General features: G+C 48.0%; 4 protein-coding genes across 4 annotated transcripts in view; 1 reads left to right on the plus strand and 3 right to left on the minus strand.

Moving 5' to 3' along the window:
- Positions 1 to 5,505, minus strand: part of whamm (WASP homolog associated with actin, golgi membranes and microtubules) — a 9,860-nt gene extending 4,355 nt beyond the window's left edge. Inside the window, exons 1-5 of the mRNA XM_076169572.1 lie at positions 4,847 to 5,505; positions 4,160 to 4,333; positions 3,432 to 3,582; positions 2,878 to 3,047; positions 47 to 248 (exon numbers count right to left, since the gene is read on the minus strand). Of these exons, the coding sequence (XP_076025687.1) occupies positions 47 to 248; positions 2,878 to 3,047; positions 3,432 to 3,582; positions 4,160 to 4,333; positions 4,847 to 5,419 (1,270 nt within the window). The 5' untranslated portion in view covers positions 5,420 to 5,505. The remainder of the gene's footprint in view (positions 1 to 46; positions 249 to 2,877; positions 3,048 to 3,431; positions 3,583 to 4,159; positions 4,334 to 4,846) is intronic.
- Positions 5,506 to 5,767: 262 nt separating this feature from the next.
- fsd2 (fibronectin type III and SPRY domain containing 2) lies at positions 5,768 to 11,460 on the plus strand. The gene is made up of 13 exons (XM_076169573.1): positions 5,768 to 6,138; positions 6,310 to 6,588; positions 6,944 to 7,039; positions 7,187 to 7,420; positions 7,596 to 7,618; positions 7,803 to 7,924; positions 8,294 to 8,458; positions 8,563 to 8,697; positions 8,804 to 8,957; positions 9,885 to 10,018; positions 10,105 to 10,237; positions 10,315 to 10,491; positions 10,933 to 11,460. Exons 2-13 carry the CDS (start codon positions 6,319 to 6,321, stop codon positions 11,180 to 11,182), a joined length of 1,893 nt encoding a protein of 630 aa, XP_076025688.1. The 5' UTR covers positions 5,768 to 6,138; positions 6,310 to 6,318; the 3' UTR covers positions 11,183 to 11,460.
- On the minus strand, positions 11,216 to 17,581 carry LOC143015557 (KH homology domain-containing protein 4-like). The gene is made up of 14 exons (XM_076169574.1): positions 17,413 to 17,581; positions 16,021 to 16,315; positions 15,816 to 15,935; positions 15,584 to 15,660; positions 15,417 to 15,469; positions 15,090 to 15,289; positions 14,568 to 14,776; positions 14,250 to 14,310; positions 13,926 to 13,983; positions 13,477 to 13,709; positions 13,094 to 13,198; positions 12,915 to 12,997; positions 12,704 to 12,822; positions 11,216 to 12,268 (listed from the first exon to the last, which is right to left on the minus strand). The coding sequence occupies exons 1-14, from the start codon at positions 17,439 to 17,441 to the stop codon at positions 12,123 to 12,125; spliced, it is 1,788 nt and encodes a 595-aa protein (XP_076025689.1). The 5' UTR covers positions 17,442 to 17,581; the 3' UTR covers positions 11,216 to 12,122.
- A 992-nt stretch (positions 17,582 to 18,573) lies between these two features.
- The window catches only part of pde8a (phosphodiesterase 8A), a 34,007-nt gene continuing 32,580 nt past the window's right edge, over positions 18,574 to 20,000 (minus strand). Inside the window, exon 23 of the mRNA XM_076169566.1 lies at positions 18,574 to 20,000. This exon is cut by the window's right edge and continues 675 nt beyond it. The gene's annotated coding sequence lies outside the window, so the exon portion shown is untranslated.

Below are 20,000 nucleotides of genomic sequence, written 5' to 3' on the forward strand. Positions count from 1 at the left end.
TCTGCACGATGCATGAGCTTTCACTTTACAAAGTAACAACACATACCTTTAATCTGCCGGCGCAGCGTGTCGATCTGAGCCAACAGCAGCTGCTCCTCGTTCTTCTGGATCTCAAACTTTGTGTCGTAGAGCTCCAGCTGGGTCTCATAGAAGTGAAGCTCCAGCTGGGCCACTGTGTCCTGAGGTGGTCCAACCTCTGACCCGGGCCCCGGAGCGGGTCCCTGGGCGCTCTCAGACAGGCCGCTCAACTGCAGCGCAAAAAAGAGAGAGAGAGACACACACACATAGACCGTTAAAGGCCGCTCACTGTCCTGCTGACCCCCTCCAAAGGCTCACTGAGTTTTGATCGATGGCCTCCATTTGTTTTGATTGAATATGAGAACAGGATCGACTCAGAGGCTTCAGACTGGACTCAGACCTGTCATCCATCACAGGGATCCTCTTCCTCATCCTGTCATCTATGATCTATCACAGTTGTGTTATCTTCACACTCTTACAGAGCTGCAGGAGGGAGGGTTTGTTGCAGCAGCCCTATGGTGCGTTCAAAGACACTCTGACATCTGAATTCTGCGTATCGTTTTGCTTAAGTGACAGTTTCTAACACAGCAGGTCAGGAGATTTTGGCAGCACACTTGTACTTGAACACAACATCAACACCTCCCTGCTGTCCTACTAAACAGTGCCCCGATCCAGCTGCATCATGGGTAAACGTGACAAAGATGTTCTAAATGACTAAATCCTTCCTGTTAATGGCAAAAGTTTTCTTTTATTAGCTGTGAAGTGAAGCCTCAGCCTGTCTCTGTCCTGATTAGCTTCATCTTTGTCCTGTTCTCCGTTATTCTGCCCCTGGTGGCTGTGGAGCGTCATGACATCATTTCACTCACACAGCTACATAAGGAGCCGGTCTCCATGAAGGGACTTTAACTTTAACTTCACCGGCTGCTGGAGGTCCTGGACATAGATTCTGTTTATCACACCACACTCATGCAGACATATTCTTCTTCTTCTTCTTATTACACACACTCCTGTCACCTTCTACCAGAGCTCAGAGGCTCTGCCAAATGGATTTTCACACTGTGGGAAGAAGAAAGAGAAAGCAACCACAGCATGTAAACAGATAATAGATGAAGAGATGAAGATGGATGAAGAGATGAAGATAGATGAAGATGTGAGTACGGTGCAGCTGGGCTCGTTGCTCTGGATCTGACCTGGAGGGACGAGATCGGAGCGCTGTGCTGGTGGTGACAGGTTCAGGTACTGTGGGGATCTGCAGAGCCACAGTGCAGAGTGATGTTGGTTTGCACCCGTGTGTGATTTGTGTGTGTGGTGCAGCTTAGTGATCTTATTATAGACGCTCACACACAGCTGTCTCTGTACGGACTCGTGACTTAGAAAGTGCTCAACCAGAGGAAGAATGAACCGGCGTGAAGGTGAAGGTGAAGGTGAAGGTGAAGGTGAAGGTGAAGGTGAAGGTGAAGGTGAAGCTCAAACACACTGAACTAAACCCTAGAAAGTTCCTTTTATCATTTAGGCAGTTTCCCCCAAATACTGTGATTGTGGCAGTGTGTGTGTGTGTATCCAGTATATACACACACTCACACACACTACAGGTGCTTATTTATGCATGCAGGTTTTGGGGAGTATCTGGGGGATTCCAGGTTTCTAGTGACTCTTTAAAAATAGATCAGAGGCCTGAAGCAGCCAGAGACTCAGATCAGACTGGAATAACAAGTGAGAGTTACACTGGAGAGAGAGTGTGTGTGTGTGTGTGTGTGTGTGTGTGTGTGTGTGTGTGTGTCACGTCTCTGTACATGGAGCCAGTGTGTGTCACGTCTCTGTGCATCACACATACACACACACACACAGTATGAAAGAAGTGACGACCTCCGGACTGGAAGAGCCTGATGGGAAACTAAAGGGAAGGACGGGGAGAGAGTGTGCTGTTTGGTTGATCAGAAGACACACACACACTCTCTCACACACACACTCTCACTCACTCTCTCTCACCCTCTCTCTGATGGCGTCTCTGTTGCGGTTCAGACACACACACACACACACACACACACACACACACACACACACACACACACACACACACACACACACACACACACACACACACACACACACACACACACACACACACACCCTCACCCTCTCTCTGATGGCGTCCCTCTTGCGGTTCAGACACACACACACACACACCAAACACACACACACACACACACACACACACACACACACACACACACACACACACACACACACACACACACACACACACACACACCCTCTCTCTGATGGCGTCCCTCTTGCGGTTCAGACACACACACACACACACACCCTCACCCTCTCTCTGATTGCGTCCCTCTTGCGGTTCAGACACACACACACACACACACCCTCACCCTCTCTCTGATGGCGTCCCTCTTGCGGTTCAGACACACACACACACACACACACACACACCCTCACCCTCTCTCTGATGGCGTCCCTCTTGCGGTTCAGACACACACACACACACACACACACACACACACACACACACACACACACACACACACACACACACACACACACACACACACCCTCACCCTCTCTCTGATGGCGTCCCTCTTGCGGTTCAGACACACACACACACACACACACACCCTCTCTCTGATGGCGTCCCTCTTGCGGTTCAGACACACACACACACACACACACACACACACACACACACACACACACACCCTCACCCTCTCTCTGATGGCGTCCCTCTTGCGGTTCAGACACACACACACACACACACACACACACACACACACACACACACACACACACACACACACACACACACACACACACACACACACACACACACACACACACCCTCACCCTCTCTCTGATGGCGTCCCTCTTGCGGTTCAGACACATCTCTGTGGCTCTCATGTGCTGCAGCGTCTCTTTGGCCAGCAGGAAGTGCAGTTTCTCCAGTCTGGGAGCCGCAGACGCCCAGGCAGCGCCGCCAAAGCGACTCTTATCCTCCTCCATCTGCTTCACCATGCCTGCACCAGGGACACAAGGAGATCAGCCTTTAATACACACACACACACACACACACACAGACTCAGTGTGTGGTGATGGATGACCTCATTGTTCTCTCCTTATTGATTCTTTGCATCTTCCTACTTTCCCTCATTCTGCCTCTGAGCTCTACAGACCTGTCTTCCTGTCTGCTATGTTTCCTAGCGACCCGGGTGATGTTTACACCACTAGGGGGCAACGGGAAATGTCCACACATGAGGACAACAGGTTTAAGTTAAGTAAAATGTTATAAGGAAAGGGAAGGAAAAGTGTAATGTCCTCATATGTGGACGCCGGGTCTCAGGAGGAAACAGGAGTGTGTGTTCTGTAAGTGTGTCCTCCTCTCAGACTACACAGCGTCTCACCAGCCAGAGCCTTGGACGTCTGAGCGAAGTAGGTGACTGTGATGTCCTGGATGGAGGCGACCGCATCCTCCGCCTTCATCCTCCACTCCTCTGCCTCCTTCTCCAGAGCTGCGATCCTCTTAGGACCCAGGTCTTCATAATCCAAAGATTTCTGCAAAGCCACAGTCAGCAGAGTGATTACCCACCTCACACACACACACACACACACACATCATGGACTCTCACACAGATCCTGTGTCCGGAGAAACTTCACGTTCTGAACGAAAGAAAACAAGAGCCAACTGATGTGTGTGAGTGTGTAGACGGAGCTGCAGAGGTGAAGCAGAGGTGAGGGGGTCGGTGTCATGTTGTGTGAGTGTGTGTCGTTACAAATCAAACATCCCAGAATAACAAGGGGCTCCATAGCAACCACAAACACTGTTTAACTTCTCCCCTCAGTGAAAGGAGAGATGGTGTTTTCACGATGACGTCACTTCTTCCTCCAGTCTGCAGATGTTTGCATTGATTGGTTATTTATGTGTCTGAGCTTTAATAGAGCTGCTAAAGATCCACTGGCAGGGTGTGAGTGTGTGTGTGTGTGTTTACACTGCAGACCTGTGCTCACAAAGGTCTGCTTTCATTTCATTACATCGTTCAATCATGTGGGAATAAATCCAATACCACTTCCTCCCAAAGAAACATGAGTCAGAGCAAAAGCCCAAAGTGTGTGTGTGTGTGTGTGTGTTTACCAGGATCTCCATCTTGTAGAGGCAGGCCAGCTCTCTCATGTCTCTGAACGGCTGCAGCAGGTACTGGAAGAAGGTGGTTGCCACGGTGACCAGGTCCTGGTAGGCCTCGTCCTCCTCCTGGTAGATGTTGAGCAGCAGTACCATCCGGTCGGCTCCTCTGTGACGCTGCAGCAGCTGCACAACACAACACAACACAGACACACACAGGAGCATGAGATGACCTCATCACAGTGTTGCCCCCCCTTAAGAGTTCCCAGGCCTCCATCTAAGAGCCTCTAACTTAAAGGGTCTGAGAGCCTTCAGGTCCAGTTTGTGCTGAGAGCCTTCAGAGGAACATGCTGACCTTTACTCTGGTCTGACTGGATCGCTCCGGCCCTCCAGCTTTACTGCATGTTTACAGCATTCCTTCCATGTTACCACACACACACACACACACACACACACACTTCACAGACCCTGTGTGAGGAAGCAGAGGAACCTGATCCTCTACATTCAGACATTCATCCAAACCTGAAGGCATCGTTACAGAGGAGAAGGAAGCCAGACCTTCTTTAGTTTCGGTGGACTGATCTGATCAGAGCCTTTGCCTCTGTAACCTCTGACCTCTCCTAACCTCTCTCAGGTGACCTTTGCCTCTGTGACCCCCTGACCTCTCTCGGGTAACCTTTGCCTCTGTGACCCCCTGACCTCTCTCAGGTGACCTTTGGCCCTGGACATCTCCTCCTGCATGCTCTTCCTCTTGAACTCCTGCAGGTTCTCGAAGTACTCCTCCACGTCCTGCTCGTCCTGACAGAACAGTGTGTCCTGCACGATCTTCCGGCCGCACATGTCGATCGCCGAGCTGAAGTACTTCTCCAGCTTCCGGCACGGAGAGTCCAGGTCTCGGTCTTCATCCCCGGGGCTCGACTTCCGATTCAGCATCAGCAGGTCCCAGATGTTCCCCCCTTCAAAGTCCGCCAGGTCTGGGAAGCAGGTCCCCAGGGCCTCGGCCACGCAGGTGAGCTGCTGATGGATGAGCCTCAGGTCGTGGACGGAGAAGAGTCCGGCCCAGCTCATCTCCCCGTCACCAGCCGGGACTTGAGCTCGGCGCTTCTGCCGCTGTAACGTCCGGTTGTGACAGGTGACGGCGAACTTTGACTCGATCACGTTCCACTGGACGATAAAACCCAATTTAAACGTCTCGTTCTCTTCAAATATGTTAGACTTCACAGCGACCCATTCCTCCAGGCTGTCCATGCGCTCACACTCCACGTTATTCATCTTTGAAGTGAGAGATTTCCTCCTACTCCTGCGGTTCTGTTGTGTTTACAACGTCCGCCATTTGCATGACGTAGGCTGCGTTCAATGCCACCAGGAATATCGGAATTTAGAGCTCTATCACTTTGTTTTTTCTTCGTTGTTAATAATTGTACATTCAAAGCGATGTAAGATCAATCAAAACAACCCTATTTGTCATCATTATCACCAAATATGTGCAATATTTGGCAATTCCAGCTACAGGCTATGTCATCTTAGAATATTTCTGATGTTTCCGCATTTGTTCCCTTTAACATCAGGCTCACCCAGATGTATCCGGGCGGAAGAGTTTAGAAATGTCCGAGCAGCTATTGAAGGCATCAGAACGTCCTCGGTATTGTATTCAACTTTAACCTTTGAATCACATGTTTGGGATTTTCCCAAGATGTTTCGTCATCGAGGCCTCAGTGAGTCACAGTAAAACAGCGACATAATGACTCCAAGCTTCTGTATCAAAACAATGACGTTAATATCTCTCATTTGTGGCATATTGAATCAAACCCACCCCTCCTCTGGCAGCCTGGCACCCTGGTGACATCTGAGCTGAGGATCTATTTCAGGCTCAGCTGCCTGCTGGAGACTTTGCTTTGCTTTGCTTTGGCAGCTTACACCGTTTGCTTGTCGGACATTTCTGCTGGTTTGAAATCATTACTTTCAACTGATTGATTAACAGAATAATCGAGGTAAAAAGCTTCTATCACTCTGTGTTCATGTTTGTAAGAGAAGTAGCTCTCAGATGCTGCTGTTTGATTTTCAGCTTGTTGTTTTTGATCTATTCATAGATCTCAGATGTGGCATAATGTAACCTCAGACTTGTCGCAGGAATGAAATCTAAACCTTGGCTCTATCCTTAGTGCGTCCTCATGGATCTGTATGAGATCAGAGGTGGGCAGCTGGATGTGATCGAGGAGGAAGCCCCCGGTGGACACGAGTACGAGGATTTCAGCAGGGACTCGACCGCCATGGACCCCTTTGGAGGAAGAGGGAGGGCGACCAGGGACATGTCCGCCTTCCAGCGCTTCTCGGCCAGCACCAACGAGTCCCTGGTGTTTGAGCCGTGTGGGGGCAGCACCCCGTCTCCCACCCAGGCTGAAGATGGAGAGGAGGATGTGTTTGAGGAGGAAGACCCTGAGGTGAGGAGGAGGAGGAGGAGGACATCCATTTGGTTTCTATTATCTCTATGAATCTGTTTTTGAAAGGGGTGGTGGTGAAATGGGAGCAAAAACACAGAGAGGAGATGAATAAGAGTTAATAAGAGTTATTCAGATCATAACATCCTAAAGATTCTACATCAAAGCTCCTTTCAGTCCTCGTCTGAATGTTTAAATACTGTAAGTGACTAATGCCTGTAATTTCCTAGGGTTTTGTATGAAGATGGAGCTGAACAGGCTGTCATTTGAAAAAGTGTCATTATTTGCATAAATGTGTCTAGACCTCTGTTTGAAATAAAAGGGGAATGAGTGAAGAATGAGTTTCATTTGCTTTCAGCAGGAGACGGACACAACCAGGATTCAGTTACAGACCAAGGTGGCTGAGCTGGAGAACTTTGCAGGCCATCTAGAGGAGATCTTCCTCACTGTGGAGGTAAACGCTCACTCTTCAGACTTGAGACTCTGACCTGAGACTCGTAGATCACAACAATGAGGGATTGAGAGATGACTTGGACTTGTCCACTGAAATCTGACTCGATCATGTTGTTGGTCATCTTGCTTATTGCTTCTGACTGTCCAGGAGAACTTTGGGCGTCAGGAGCAGCATCTGGAGCAGCACTACAACGACGTGCTGCAGACACTGTCTCAGCGATACGACGAGAGGGCGGCCGGCCTGGCGGAGGAGAAGAAGGGGAAGCTGGAGGCTCTGTACAACCAGCTGCTGACCTGCGGACACACGTTGGACGCCTCCAAGGAGCTGATCGAGAGTGCCCAGGAGGTCCACCGCAGTCTGGACCAGAGGCTTTTTCTGAAGGTGCGCCAGGCTGTGGTCTCTACATTCAATGAGTCAACACACAGATCAAGTAGAGAAGCCAGCCAACAGGAAGTGGTTTGGTGTCAAGGCAGAGATGTAGAATGAAACTCTGAACTGATTGTGGATATGGATATTTCGATCAATATTTCTTCCTTTGTTTGAACTTGATTTACAGACGGTTATTCCCACCATTCAAAGGTAATTACATACATGATGTTGCTCAGAGTGTGTGAGGTGTTGAGCCTGCAGTGTGCCGACTAACTGGAGACTCTAACTCTAACTCTGTAAACCCTGACTGACCTATCACAGCCTCTCAAATTCCGTGTGTGTGTGTGTGTGTGTGTGTGTTTGTGTGTGTGTATGTGTATGTGTCTCTCACCAGAATCGAGGAGTTTGCGAAGGACGAGCTGGACCTCTCTCTCTCCACGCGTCTTGAGTTTGACACGCCCCTGGCTGACCTCTCTGATGTCAAAACCATGATGGACTCCATCAACATCGTTCCAGGTCTGCTTCTCCCATTTATACAATCAAAAGACCTGCTACTGATCTGAATTAATCAATCAGGGCCGATTGTCTTTTGTTCTCTCTCATGCACGATGACAGTAGACTGTCTTGAGCGCTTTGTGCCATTGGACAGAGCAAGCTGTAATTACAGCCTGTTGAAGCTTGTGGCATGTTGGTTGCCTAGAGACGGTTTGCTAACCTTTGTGCCTGTGACTATGATGTTCCTGGACACCTGGTATTAAAACAAAGACTTACATCGTGAAATAAAAAGCATTTATGTTTGTATGATTTATTATTCGCCCTCTGTGTTCATTGTTATGATTGACTATAACATAAAGACACACTAGAATGGTGCTGTAATGTCTCCAGCTCCGTCCGCCCCAGTAATCAACCCCCAGATGGCAAACTCTGCCTCACAGACGTCCCTGCGAGTGTGCTGGAGTCTGTTCTCCGACGACACAGTGGAGTCCTACGAGCTGAACTACAGGCCCGTGCTGGAGGACGCTCCAGCAGACGGCACGTGTGCACCGCTCGGTACGGCACAGGAACACACTGCTGACCTGCATGATGACACCATCTACTGTTGAAACTCTTATCTGTTGTTCAGCACAGCCATTATTAAAACGTCCCTTTTGCAGAGAGCAGGGTGAAAGTGAAGGAGACCCACTGCACTGTGACAGATCTGCTGCCCAACGCTCAGTATGAGCTGTGGGTGACAGCTACCAACACCACAGGCATCAGCCCAGCCAGCGAGAAGGCGCTCTACATGACAGGTAATAAAGCAGACTGTAAAGATGTGGCGGGGGAAATAAGTGTTCTGTCAGCCCCGACCTGCTGTCCCATCATGACAGACTGTGACTGATGAGCTCCTCCCCCCAGTGCCCTCGCCTCCCGTGATCAAGCAGAGGGAGTGTACCAGCTGTCCAGATGCTGCCCTGATTCGCTGGGAGTCAGGAAACGCCAATCCTGTTGATTCGTACACGGTGGAGCTCAGTGAGATGGGAGCTGATGGCACAGAGAGCGGCATCACTGAGTGAGAACCATCGGACCGACACGTTTACACGCCTACATCACTGACAGATTGGCCTTGTTCTCATCTTATGGTCTCTAGTGGGTTGCACAGGACACAAACAACAACAACCTTTATCTTAGCCCACTCCTGGCTCTCCACTTGACCTTTCTCTCCTCCTCTTCCTAGTCAGCAGGAGCTCCCTGGCCTCCATCTTTCACTGTGCAGACTGTTGCTTTGAAACCAGCTGTCTAGCCTTTGAGTTGTTAGCTTGTTGGTTTAATCTATCAGCCTGAACACGTAGAGCAGCCAGAGCAGGTCATGGCGTTAGAGGAGCGGTGAGGAATCGTACTACAGCACTGACAGGTCAAATAAAGGTCGTTCATTAAGTAAAACACTTAGAAGAGGGAGAAGTAGTTCAGTGGATCCTCAAAGTTTCAAAGACACAGAGCCTCGTGATGTTTGTCGTCACTCACCTGACCCTGTAGTGAGGCTTCTACGTCAATACGTCCATAAACAAGCCTCTGTTCGTGCTTGGCTGGGATTTTTTTTAAGTCCCATGGTTATAGAGCTGCTGATTCAAGACACAGTCTGTCCTAGAAAAGTCTATTCTTAGCTTCGCCTCCTGCAGCATGTGTAGCCTCAGCTAGAATACGGTCCCAGCAATGGAGGTCATTTTCATTCTTCATCAGGCCTCTTCAAAGAGAAGACGTTTGCACAAATGGACCCATTTAGTTTCTGTGGACATGAAGGAACTTTATTCTAAACTGCATGACTGAAACAGATCCACAGCCTTCAGATGGAGGTGACATGAGTGACATGAGCTCACTGAAGAGCTCCGCTTTCAACACTAGGCACGTTGTCAACTCAAGCTTTACATGCTTGAATACTTAATGGATTCATAACTGATGTCGTTCTTTACTGACAGGGTTTATCTGTTGAACTCTGCAGATCGATCGTAGCTGTGCCCACCTGCCAGTGTCTGATCCAGCTGCAGACAGGAAGCAGATACCTCATCTCTGTGAGAGCCGTCAACATCGGCGGGCCGAGTGGCAAGAGTGAAGTATTCACCGTCTCCACTACAGGTGAGGGGCCTGATGAAGCCTCGCCCCCTCGGCTGGGGCCTCTAGTTCATACAGTGAATGACAGAAGTGCCTTTGTTTGTGTGCAGGTACGTTTTTCCATCTTGTGGAGGACACGGCTCATCCCTGCCTCTCTCTGTCTGAAGACGGCTTCACCATGTTCTATGGAGACGAGGAGCTGCCCATCAGCGCCATGGCCTTTGATGAGAACACCTTCACCAGGTGAAGTGACACCAGATAGGTCTGACTTAAGACCAAAGCCTGTGTGTAGATGTGTGACGGCGTGTGTGTGTGTGTAGATGTGTAGCCGTCCTGGGGGATCTGATCCCAGTGCGAGGCCGGCATTACTGGGAAGTCGAGGTGGATGATGGGACGGAATTCCGGATAGGAGTTGCGTACGAGGACACGGAGAAGAACTCGTACCTCGGGGCCAACGACTCGTCGTGGTGCATGAGACACATCCTCACCCCCACCAGGTACCAGCTCAGCACATTCACCCAGAATAGGAACACGACGGTGACGTACGTACTTTTGGTTTGTTCCTCTCATGCGTGCGTCTGGCTCTTGGTTTCAGAGGCCTGAGCCTGGAGATGCCACGCAGGGTTCCCACCTTATCTGATGCCATAATTAGTGTAACACTCCTCCTCCTCTGCAGCACTACCATGCAGCTCATGGAAACGGGGAGGAGGATTTATTTTTAGACACACACAAAAAATCTTTTCCTAAGCAAAACCTATGCCCACTGCAGGAAGAACAGGCAGAGTTCAACCAACCCAGTGCTTTATACTGTACATGTTACCATAGCAACCTTGTAAGCAACAAAGCAGGACAGTTGAATCGTCACACGTAGCAAACGGCTCATGAATACACATCACACACACTGCAGGCACAATCAACCCCCCTCTATTTGTCTTCAGGCATAAGTACGAGTTCCTGCACAGCGGCTGGAGTCCCGACCTGAGGATCACAGTGAACCCTGTGCGTGTGGGCGTGGCTCTGGACTACGACCGAGGGAATCTGTCCTTCTTTAACGTGGACCTAGAGCAACACTTGCACACTTTCCAGTGCCACTTCCGCAGTTACGTCCACCCCTGCTTCGGCCTGGACAACCCGGGGGCGCTGACGGTCCACAACGGCATCGAGGCCCCGGAGTACGCCTTCATCTGACACCAGAGCAGTGAATCACAGTGTGTGTGTGTGTGTGGGGTTTTCATTTCTCTTTATTATAATATTCCATGGGAACAGGCATACACCATTTTCCAAGATAAGAAAAGTTCCACTGATTTTTGTACAGTATGTATATATTTATACCATCACGACTGCAGCGGAGCGACGGAGGAGATCAAAAAGACCCCGCCTCCTTTCTCAACAAAAAAAAATAGCTTTCAAATAAAATCAAAGGGCTTTAAAACATCTTTATGGTTATTATACAAGAGTTCACTTCATCTTCAGGTAAAAATCCACCAGGAAGTCTTTGACACTGTTTTGGAAAACAAATCAAGTGGGCCAATTAGTGTAACTTTGATAGATTTCTCTCTAAACAAACTGGAGTCGGGTCTAAACCACAACCAGAACCATCAGGACTCAACTGGTCTGAGGAGCAACGCTGGAGAGAATATTTGGACTCAGAACAGAACAGGTTAATAATAGAGCCGTGTGTTCATCAACGTGTGGAAGGGTCTGAATGTTTACATGTGAAGGTAAACGTTCATCTACTTCCTCCCACCTGAGGGACACAGGGTCGTTTAGACTTCAAGTTCTGTTAGACTGAAGTCCACTCTGCTGGCTTTACTTCACCTCTCCTTCATTTCAGCCTGAAGTTCAGCCAAAGTAGGAAAGCGACTGATCCTAGTGTACAGATGATGTCATAGGGACGACACACCTTCATACAGTCTCTACCAGCTGAATTCCATAGACTTTGCTTGAAACGGAGGAGAAACGTCAAACAGCGGTCAGGATGTTAGGTTTTGTCTCTAACAGAGTCTAAGAAGACCAGGGTGGATCTTTACTGCTTGCTTGCTGTGTTGGGTTTGTGTTGGTGGACAGCTGGGTTGATGTCTGTAGAGGGGCTAGACTCTGGGCACCCAAGGGGGCGGGGGGGGGGGGGTTATGAGTTATCTGCCTTACTGCTGTGCGTAATCTCCTCCTCCTCCTCCTCCTCTTCATCAGAGGAATCTCCTCCGTAGGGCACAAGCCCTGAGGCGTCTTCCTCCAACTTTGTCTTCTTCTCAGAGACAGTCTCCACTTCAACACCTGTGAGGGCACAATCAAAAGAGAGAGAGGGAGGGAGAGCAGAGAGGAGGTGGGAGGGAGAGGGAAAGCAGAGAGAGAGACAAAGCAAGAGAAGGAAACAGAGGAAAGCCATTGAGGAGCCCCATGTTAGCGGTGGTTTGGGTGCGTTTGATCCACAGCCAGGGGAGGAAGAGTTCAAATGAAACGGCAGCAGAGCACACATCCATAACAGGCAGGTCCGGGGACACATGTGGAGAGAGAAAACAAGGGAAAGACAAGAAACATATACAGGAGGGGTGTGTTAGTGGCTTCTACCAGCGGAGGGATTCACACAGGTCTCCACTGCTCTCCCATTCTTCCTCGGGGGGGGAGCGTCCATATAATACACAACAGACAAGGCCTCATTACAAAGGTCTAAGGAGCTCCGAGTGTGTGGAGAGGGAGAGAGCTGCGTACCCGGTGGTGCGCTGCTGCTGGGGGGACAGACCGGCTCCTCTGCTTCCGTCTCTCTGGGCCTCTTGCGTGCGACGGGGGCAGGAGCTACAAAGGGAGGAGGAGGTGGAGGCATCAGGAACCTGAGGGAGAGAGGGAGAGAGGCCTTTAATATAAACCTGCAACACACAGGACTGATGAAGGAAGGAGAACATTTAAGGGAGCTTAAACCCACCTTTCTTCTACTTTCTCCTCTCCAACGCTGGGAGCAGGAGGAGCAGGAGCCTCCTGATTGGCTGCTGGGGAGCTGCAGTCGGGCTGCACAGAGGAGCAAAGACATTTCTTCTGTTATCGTGTCATTCAGCCCAAACGGATCGTCCTCTGACATGTACACGCCGGCCCGAGTGAGCAAACCTGTTCTTCCTGTTCCTCTGAGCCCTCCTGGAAGTGACGTTTGGGACTTCCTGACTCGGGGGAGGAGCTTGAGGATCCTTCTGCCGTCTCTCTGCTCCCAGCACCCTTAGGCACAACAAAAGCCACAGATACACCGAGATGAGACACTCAGCTGCCACAACACCATCTGTGTGTGTGTGTGTGTGTAGGAGCAGTTACTCTAGAGTATCAATCAGTCAATCATAATCATTCACTTTTAACAGGTTTTAAATCATTTATCCAAATACCATGATCTCTGAGGCCTCAGTATGCTTTATTTATACTTTAATTACTTTATATGAGAGTAGTGGAACAGAAATGAAGCGTTAGCGTCGGCCTTCAGCTTCAGTGAGGAGCACACATACCTGCACTAGATAAGGGTGTGGCTTCCTAGGACACACAGGATACTGAACCATTGCCTGAGAAGATTGAGGGGTTGTCGACATGTTAGAATGACTTGGGGGACCATTTGCATTACTCCAATAACCACCGGCTCCTGGGTACGCTGAATAGCCGCCAGCATACCCATTTGCTGGGTAGTTATACCAGGACCCCTGGTTAGAGTAATTGCTATTAGGTGGGTATCCATGTGCGTATGCTGAAATGAAAGTATGGAAGCTGGAGTTAATTCCATATACGGCACAGATGCATAACAGGGTGTTCTGCTAACTGTGACCTACTATTCCAACCTATTGTTGCACCGAGGGGAGGATTAATTACCACAGGAAGAGTTCAATCAATCAGCTAGTATCTGACATGAGGTCACTCTGCTGGAATGTGCCTGTTTAAGTGGAAGGCAAACACAAACACTCACATTGGGTGGAGCCGGTGGCGGTGTAGATGGAGACCATGCGGGCGTGTTCGGCTCGGACCTGCAGAGGAGAAGAAGAGGGAACAGGATCAGCTGGGGAACGTTCCTCAGCATAGGTACAGATTATAGGAGACAGTCAGGTTGCATTGTGGGTAGGTGCAGTGCACTCAGACTCTATGACTGGAGATCAGGTGGTTCACGCTACCGTTTCGTCTTGGAGGTGGGTATCAGTGAGAACTATACGCTTCAATAGCTCCACCTTCTTTTACCTCCTTCAGTCTGCATCAGAGCCAGGCTGTGATCTGTATGATGACACAATGAACTCACCGTCTCCAGCAGGCTCTCTGTGAGCTTCTTTGCCGCCTCCAATCCAGCTGCATTCGGGTGGCTGTGTGACACAATGAGCCGTTGTTAACCAAGACGCACAAACTCAGGAACAGAGCAACAAGGAACCAGAGAGACAGCTCAGTCTTTATGTGTGAGCCTCGATGCTCTGGGCCTTTAAATAGACGATTTAATCACAAAGCTGTGGAACCTGGGTGTGAATTTGGGCAAATCTCTAAGAGCTGTCATCAAGTGTGACCAAAGGGAAACACAGAAAGTCTCTACCTCTAAAGACACTTAGCGTGGTCCTGGTAAGCTTACCTGATGTAGACATAGAGCGGCTCAAAGGACTCTCTCTTGGACGCTTGCTCGATGTAGCCAGATCCTTTCCCCCTGAGGAAGACCCGAGCTCCCGTCTCAGTCTGGATGTGACCCAGGTACGACCCCCCGGGCCCCTCCACCTTCTCATTGACGTTGAATGAGGGCAGCGCCTGGTCCAGACCCACAAAGATCTTGGTATGCACAAAACTCTGGGGAGAGGAAAGATCTTATTTAAAAAGAGGCGGCGCAGTTTCCTTTGTTAACCAAGATGAAAAACTCTGAGGAAGCAGTTTTGTAAGCAGATACAGTATCCAAGGTCCGTCTCTATGGCCCACAGATGTTCTCACTGCTTCTTACTCTGGGAGGTGGGTATCAGTGAAGGCAACAGGGTCTTTATCGCCTCACTTTCTTAACCTCCATTTGTCAAATCCTAAATCAGCTGATTATAGTCAGCAGGCAAAACACAGAAAACCCTGAGTAGACCTGAGGACACCAGTTGAGGTTAGATGATCGTCTCCATACCCCTGAATGTGGCGCTGCAGGCCGGTGTCCTGATGTTGAGTTGGCAGACGGCATCCGTGGGCCCGATGAAGGGACGCTGGGCCGGGGGGGCTGAGGGTAGATGGTGAGGGGGGGCATCACTGGGATCTGATGTCCTCCCGATGCTGCCGACGCTCTAATCAGGTCCTCAGTTATGATCTCCTTTATTCTCATGACGGCCTCTGATATTGGGAGAAGGATGATGATCAGCAACATCGTCTCAATACTCAAGTGCAGTCCTGAACGTAACACACAACAATGAAAACAACAACTGATCTCTTTGTAGATTAAGAATGAAGTGCGACTCACTATTGACCTGCTCCTGGGACTTCCCCTGGACGTGTAAATACAAAGGTCTGTGTCTAAAAGGAAACAGAACAGAGAATGTCTAATGAAACCATTCCAGACATTTTGACGAGAATGAGTCACTGAAGGCTCTTAACTGAAAGCTGTGTGAAGGAAGCCTAAACACATACCCTCCTACTTTTCCCTTCTCTGTGTCGATCATGAAGAGGCCTTTTGTTGAGACGACTGCTCCGCTGCACTGTCGGATCTGGCAGAGGTGACAGAGAGGTTGTGTTGGATATAAAATGTGTTGAACTCAGACAAAGAGAAAGTGTTCATTTTATGTCTAATCTAACTTTTCACGTCTGCCCATTCCCTCTTTAATCTTATGTTAACGCTCCTGCATGACGACTTTCCCTTTACCTCCTCCTGAGTTTTCCCTTTAGTCAGAAGGTCTCTGCAGTTTAGTGGCACGTCATTGATGTCCACCTCCGTCACCACCGTCTCCTCTGTACTCGTTGGCATCTGCACACTTGGAGGAGTCTGAAAGAAACAATTATAGGTAGGTAATGGCATAAACACACTTAAGGGAAACTTTTTATCCTCTACAAGCTCATACAATCTGTACCTTTGCGAGTAACGGCGGAGGAGTCAGCAGCTTTCCCTTTGCCATTAACATGGCATTTATCTTGGCAGCCATGGCTGCAGCCATTTCTACTCCACCCTGAGGTGCTGGTTTTTCCGCTCCAGTCATCGAGGAATCGGCTCTTTGTTGGAGCGGCTGAGTTAAAGAAGCCTGGCCTGAAGGTCTGACAGCTCCTGATAGTGACACGGAGTGAGCTGCATTTTCAATACCGCTCTGCTGCCGCACGTCCACACTCTGCTTAGGCTGAGCAGGCTGATCCCATCGGCTGGACAGGCACCTGAGGAGAGACAAGCAGGGGTTTTAATGAGGCCAATTCACTCACAAATACTTTAAATGCAACTAAATATGCTTTGAGTTGAAAAAGTTAGGCAAAGGAAAAGGGGATTAATTTGGCACGAAAGCTCTCATTTAAAAAGAGGCGCTGCAGGTTCCTTGTTAGCTAAGATCTAAAACTCTGAAGAAGCAGAGGAGTTTTGTAAGCAGATACAGTAATCCAAGGCTCATCTCTATGGACCACAGATGTTCTCACTGCTTCTTAATCTGGGAGGTGGGTATCAGTGAAGGCAACATGGTCTTCATCACCTCACTTTCTTAACCTCCATTTGTTAAATCCTAACTCAGCTACGATAACAACATCCATCACGTGACGACAGGGACAAATGGAGTCATTCAATATGAGCTTTGACCGCTCCTCCTCAATAAATCGGACAACAGGAACAATAAGAGTCAGAAGACTGAAATTCTGTGGTCATTTGAAACTAGATCTTCTTCTTGCCGTGAATAGCTCCTATTGGACTCTGAGCTACAAAGCTGCACGTTACTGTAAATCCTGTATTTCCCCCCAAACTAATCCCGATTCCAGTCCGTCATGGCCTCGTTTCCCCCGTGAACTTGGCCGTTTGTTTTATTTGTTTTCCAGATAAATTCATTTACGCGTTCAGTCTTGAAGTTGTTCACTCATTAACTTTACAGCCTCCGGGCTCTTGGCGCCTGTAGTCTGACCCAAACTGCCGCTACTCGCTTCTTCAACGCTAACAATAGCCAAAAGTTAGCTTAATTACTTCATACCGCGGGTTGAGCTATGCTAACAGCCGCTAACAGTTAAACTCAAACCGACACGTTTGCTGATATCAGCGTTGATATTTGATACATCGACCAAAACATCGCCTGGTTAAAAATAAAAACACGTCGCTAACATTCATTAGCGGGCCGCGGCCATGTATGCTAAAGCTAATGTGTGCTAATTCAGATTAGCTTCTCAGGCGCCTTAGATAGCATTCTCCTGCTAGCTGTTGTTAGCTTCAGGATGCAGTTAGCTCGTAGCAGCTACATGCAGCCTTTAGTAAACACATAAATAACGTAAACTCAACCTACGGTGTCTGTCCGGTCATTCCTGAAGACATAGCACCGCTCGACTCAATGTGCAGGGGAACTAGAAGCGTCTCTGAGGTACTTGGCTTCGGACGACAGCAGCCATCGATGGTCGTTCAGACGCCGGCGAGCTGTTCTGACGACGCGTCGCAAACTCTGACTTGGCGGAAGTTGAAGGGTTATCGAGCGGACTGAGTGAAGACGAAGCGAACTACCGGGAGCCCGAGGTTCACCCTTTATGGGTTCTGACCTCCAACGTGCTCTCATTGTTTATGTAGAGCAAATACGAGTGGACACGTTTCGGTCGGTTTCGTCTATACCTGGATTATTATTTTTAAAGTATTGATTAAACCATCGTCTCCAATCGATATAAAATACTTTAGATTGTACTCGACCCAAAACGTATCGGGCCTTATTAGGTCATATACATACTCATCTATAGGTTGAACTCATCCAATGGGCCCTCACTGTATATGTGATACAGCCTTGACTTTTGATATAAACACATATCTATCTATAATGTCTGGACCGATACAATCCCTTTCTCTGAAACACTGAAATAAGGTTCAACCCATTGTTCCTGCATTTGGTGTCTGTCTAGTCCAAGTACAGCAGATTTGTTCCGATTTCTTGTTTTTTTTATCTAAACCTGGATTAGTCTGACTGCACTTCTCTCCAGATCTAGTTTAATTTGGGACCGAAAAGGGTGAGTAAGTATGTCCCCAAAACATTACCTCGTAAATGATCATACCTTGTAGGGTTCCCTCCATGTGAAGGTGATGTTGTGCTTGCTGGTAGAAGCTTGCAGACGTTTCCCCGCTGTCCCCAAAGATTCTTCTGTTCTGGCAGACTGCTGGAGACTCCCAGGTTTTAACCTCTCAAGAGTCGGAGTCAGGATCATTGACACTCCTTATTATTCATAGTCAGGCTCGTTGATACTCCTGACCCTGTTGATATGCAATGACCCTAAGTATGACTAATCAGGAGTATCAACGAGCCTGACTATGAATAATAAGGAGTGTCCATGAACCTGACTACGACTCAAGACTCTTCAACTAGGAACAACAGCACAAAATCAAAGAAGTGAAATAAAGGAAGAGGTAAAGAAAAGGATGAGAGGAGGGGCTTAGATTTGATTTTGTTGCAGGAAACAGACTTCAAATGAATAATTGACATTATTTTATTTTCCATTGAATAGTTTCTAATTTTTCCGTGCCTTCAGACCAAGATGTGAATCAGAAGGAACAAACAAATCCCCTGATTGAGTTCATAAGAGAGAAACAAAGATAACCATGGTCAACACATCTCCTTCACCATCTTTTTGTGTAGTTGTTATGGCATTTATATATACTGTTTAAAGAGGAAATATTCTTAATAAGCAACATTCTTTAACATATATTAGTATCCTAATCTGAAAACAACCTTGAACAGAAGTTGTCCTCTGGGTCTGTGCATCAGGATGCTGGACAAGTGGCCAAAATAGAACGATGTTTGATCAAACTCAATGCAAGCCGGCCTCTAGGAGACTGCTTAAAGACAGTGATAGACAGCTCCACATCCCTCCGAACCATTTAGTTCTCTGTATACATGCCTTTTTACGCCTCGTGCCATATGATTCACAGGTATTCAGATAGCTAGAATGGTTGATCTCATTTGCTGCAAATCCAGTGTAAAATTCATTGTCTATAAAAATATTGAGATTTACTTGAACATAACCTTTTGACTATGTTATAATAAAAACTCCAGATGTCCATTGCAGTTGCACAGTGGGATGTACTGTATAAATATTGTATAAAATAAGGCAGTCTCTTCAGTAGGATAAACCAGATACAAAAAATTCTGGGAGAAAAAATTTTCAAGTCCAAAATGTTTTCACATATTTCTGCTGTTGTCAAATGTCAAGCGGTTTACAGCATTAAACCAAGAGTACGGGATTGTTGCAACAATGAATAGACCCACACACCCACACCTACACCCAAACACACCCTCCCACACACACACACACGCACACAAACTCCTGATGATCGACTAGAACAGCTTATTCTCCAATGCAACATCCCATCCCTTGACAAATCACTGAGACGTAGACATTTCTAATATTGTTTACAGTGCAATACAAAAGTGTTCATTCAAACTGGTACTGTACTTTTGATAAGAAAATAAAAATGTTTATAATGGTAATGCTTTGTATGAATAATAATTGTGGACGTTGAGACTTATAGTAATGTGTTTGTCTTAATCAGCTTTGGCTTTTCTTTCTATTTACATCTATTTTGTTCTCATTTATCAACTAATTCATTTATTAATTTTTTAATATAGAAAATATGGAACACCTAAGAAAAATTAACAAACCAAATCATCTGTAATTAGTAACCCATGATCATGATGTTGAGGTGTGTGTCTCTCTGCAGTGGCCTCAGTAAAGTTCCACTCCCCGACCCCAAAGAAAGCTTCCCCACCCCCACGGCGTCTCTTCTGACAGCTACCCGTCACTATACAAATTTCCTTGCCTGGATTAGTGGATGTGTTTGTGAAGGACACATTAGAATATAGCCAAAACAAAGCAGTGGAGTGTTGTTTTGAATGCTGCG

Source organism: Genypterus blacodes, unplaced genomic scaffold (genome assembly GCF_046128005.1).
Source record: "Genypterus blacodes isolate CSIRO-AG114 ecotype Tasmania unplaced genomic scaffold, CSIRO-AGI_Gbla_v1 ptg000208l_1, whole genome shotgun sequence".
Taxonomy (NCBI): Eukaryota; Metazoa; Chordata; class Actinopteri; order Ophidiiformes; family Ophidiidae; genus Genypterus; species Genypterus blacodes.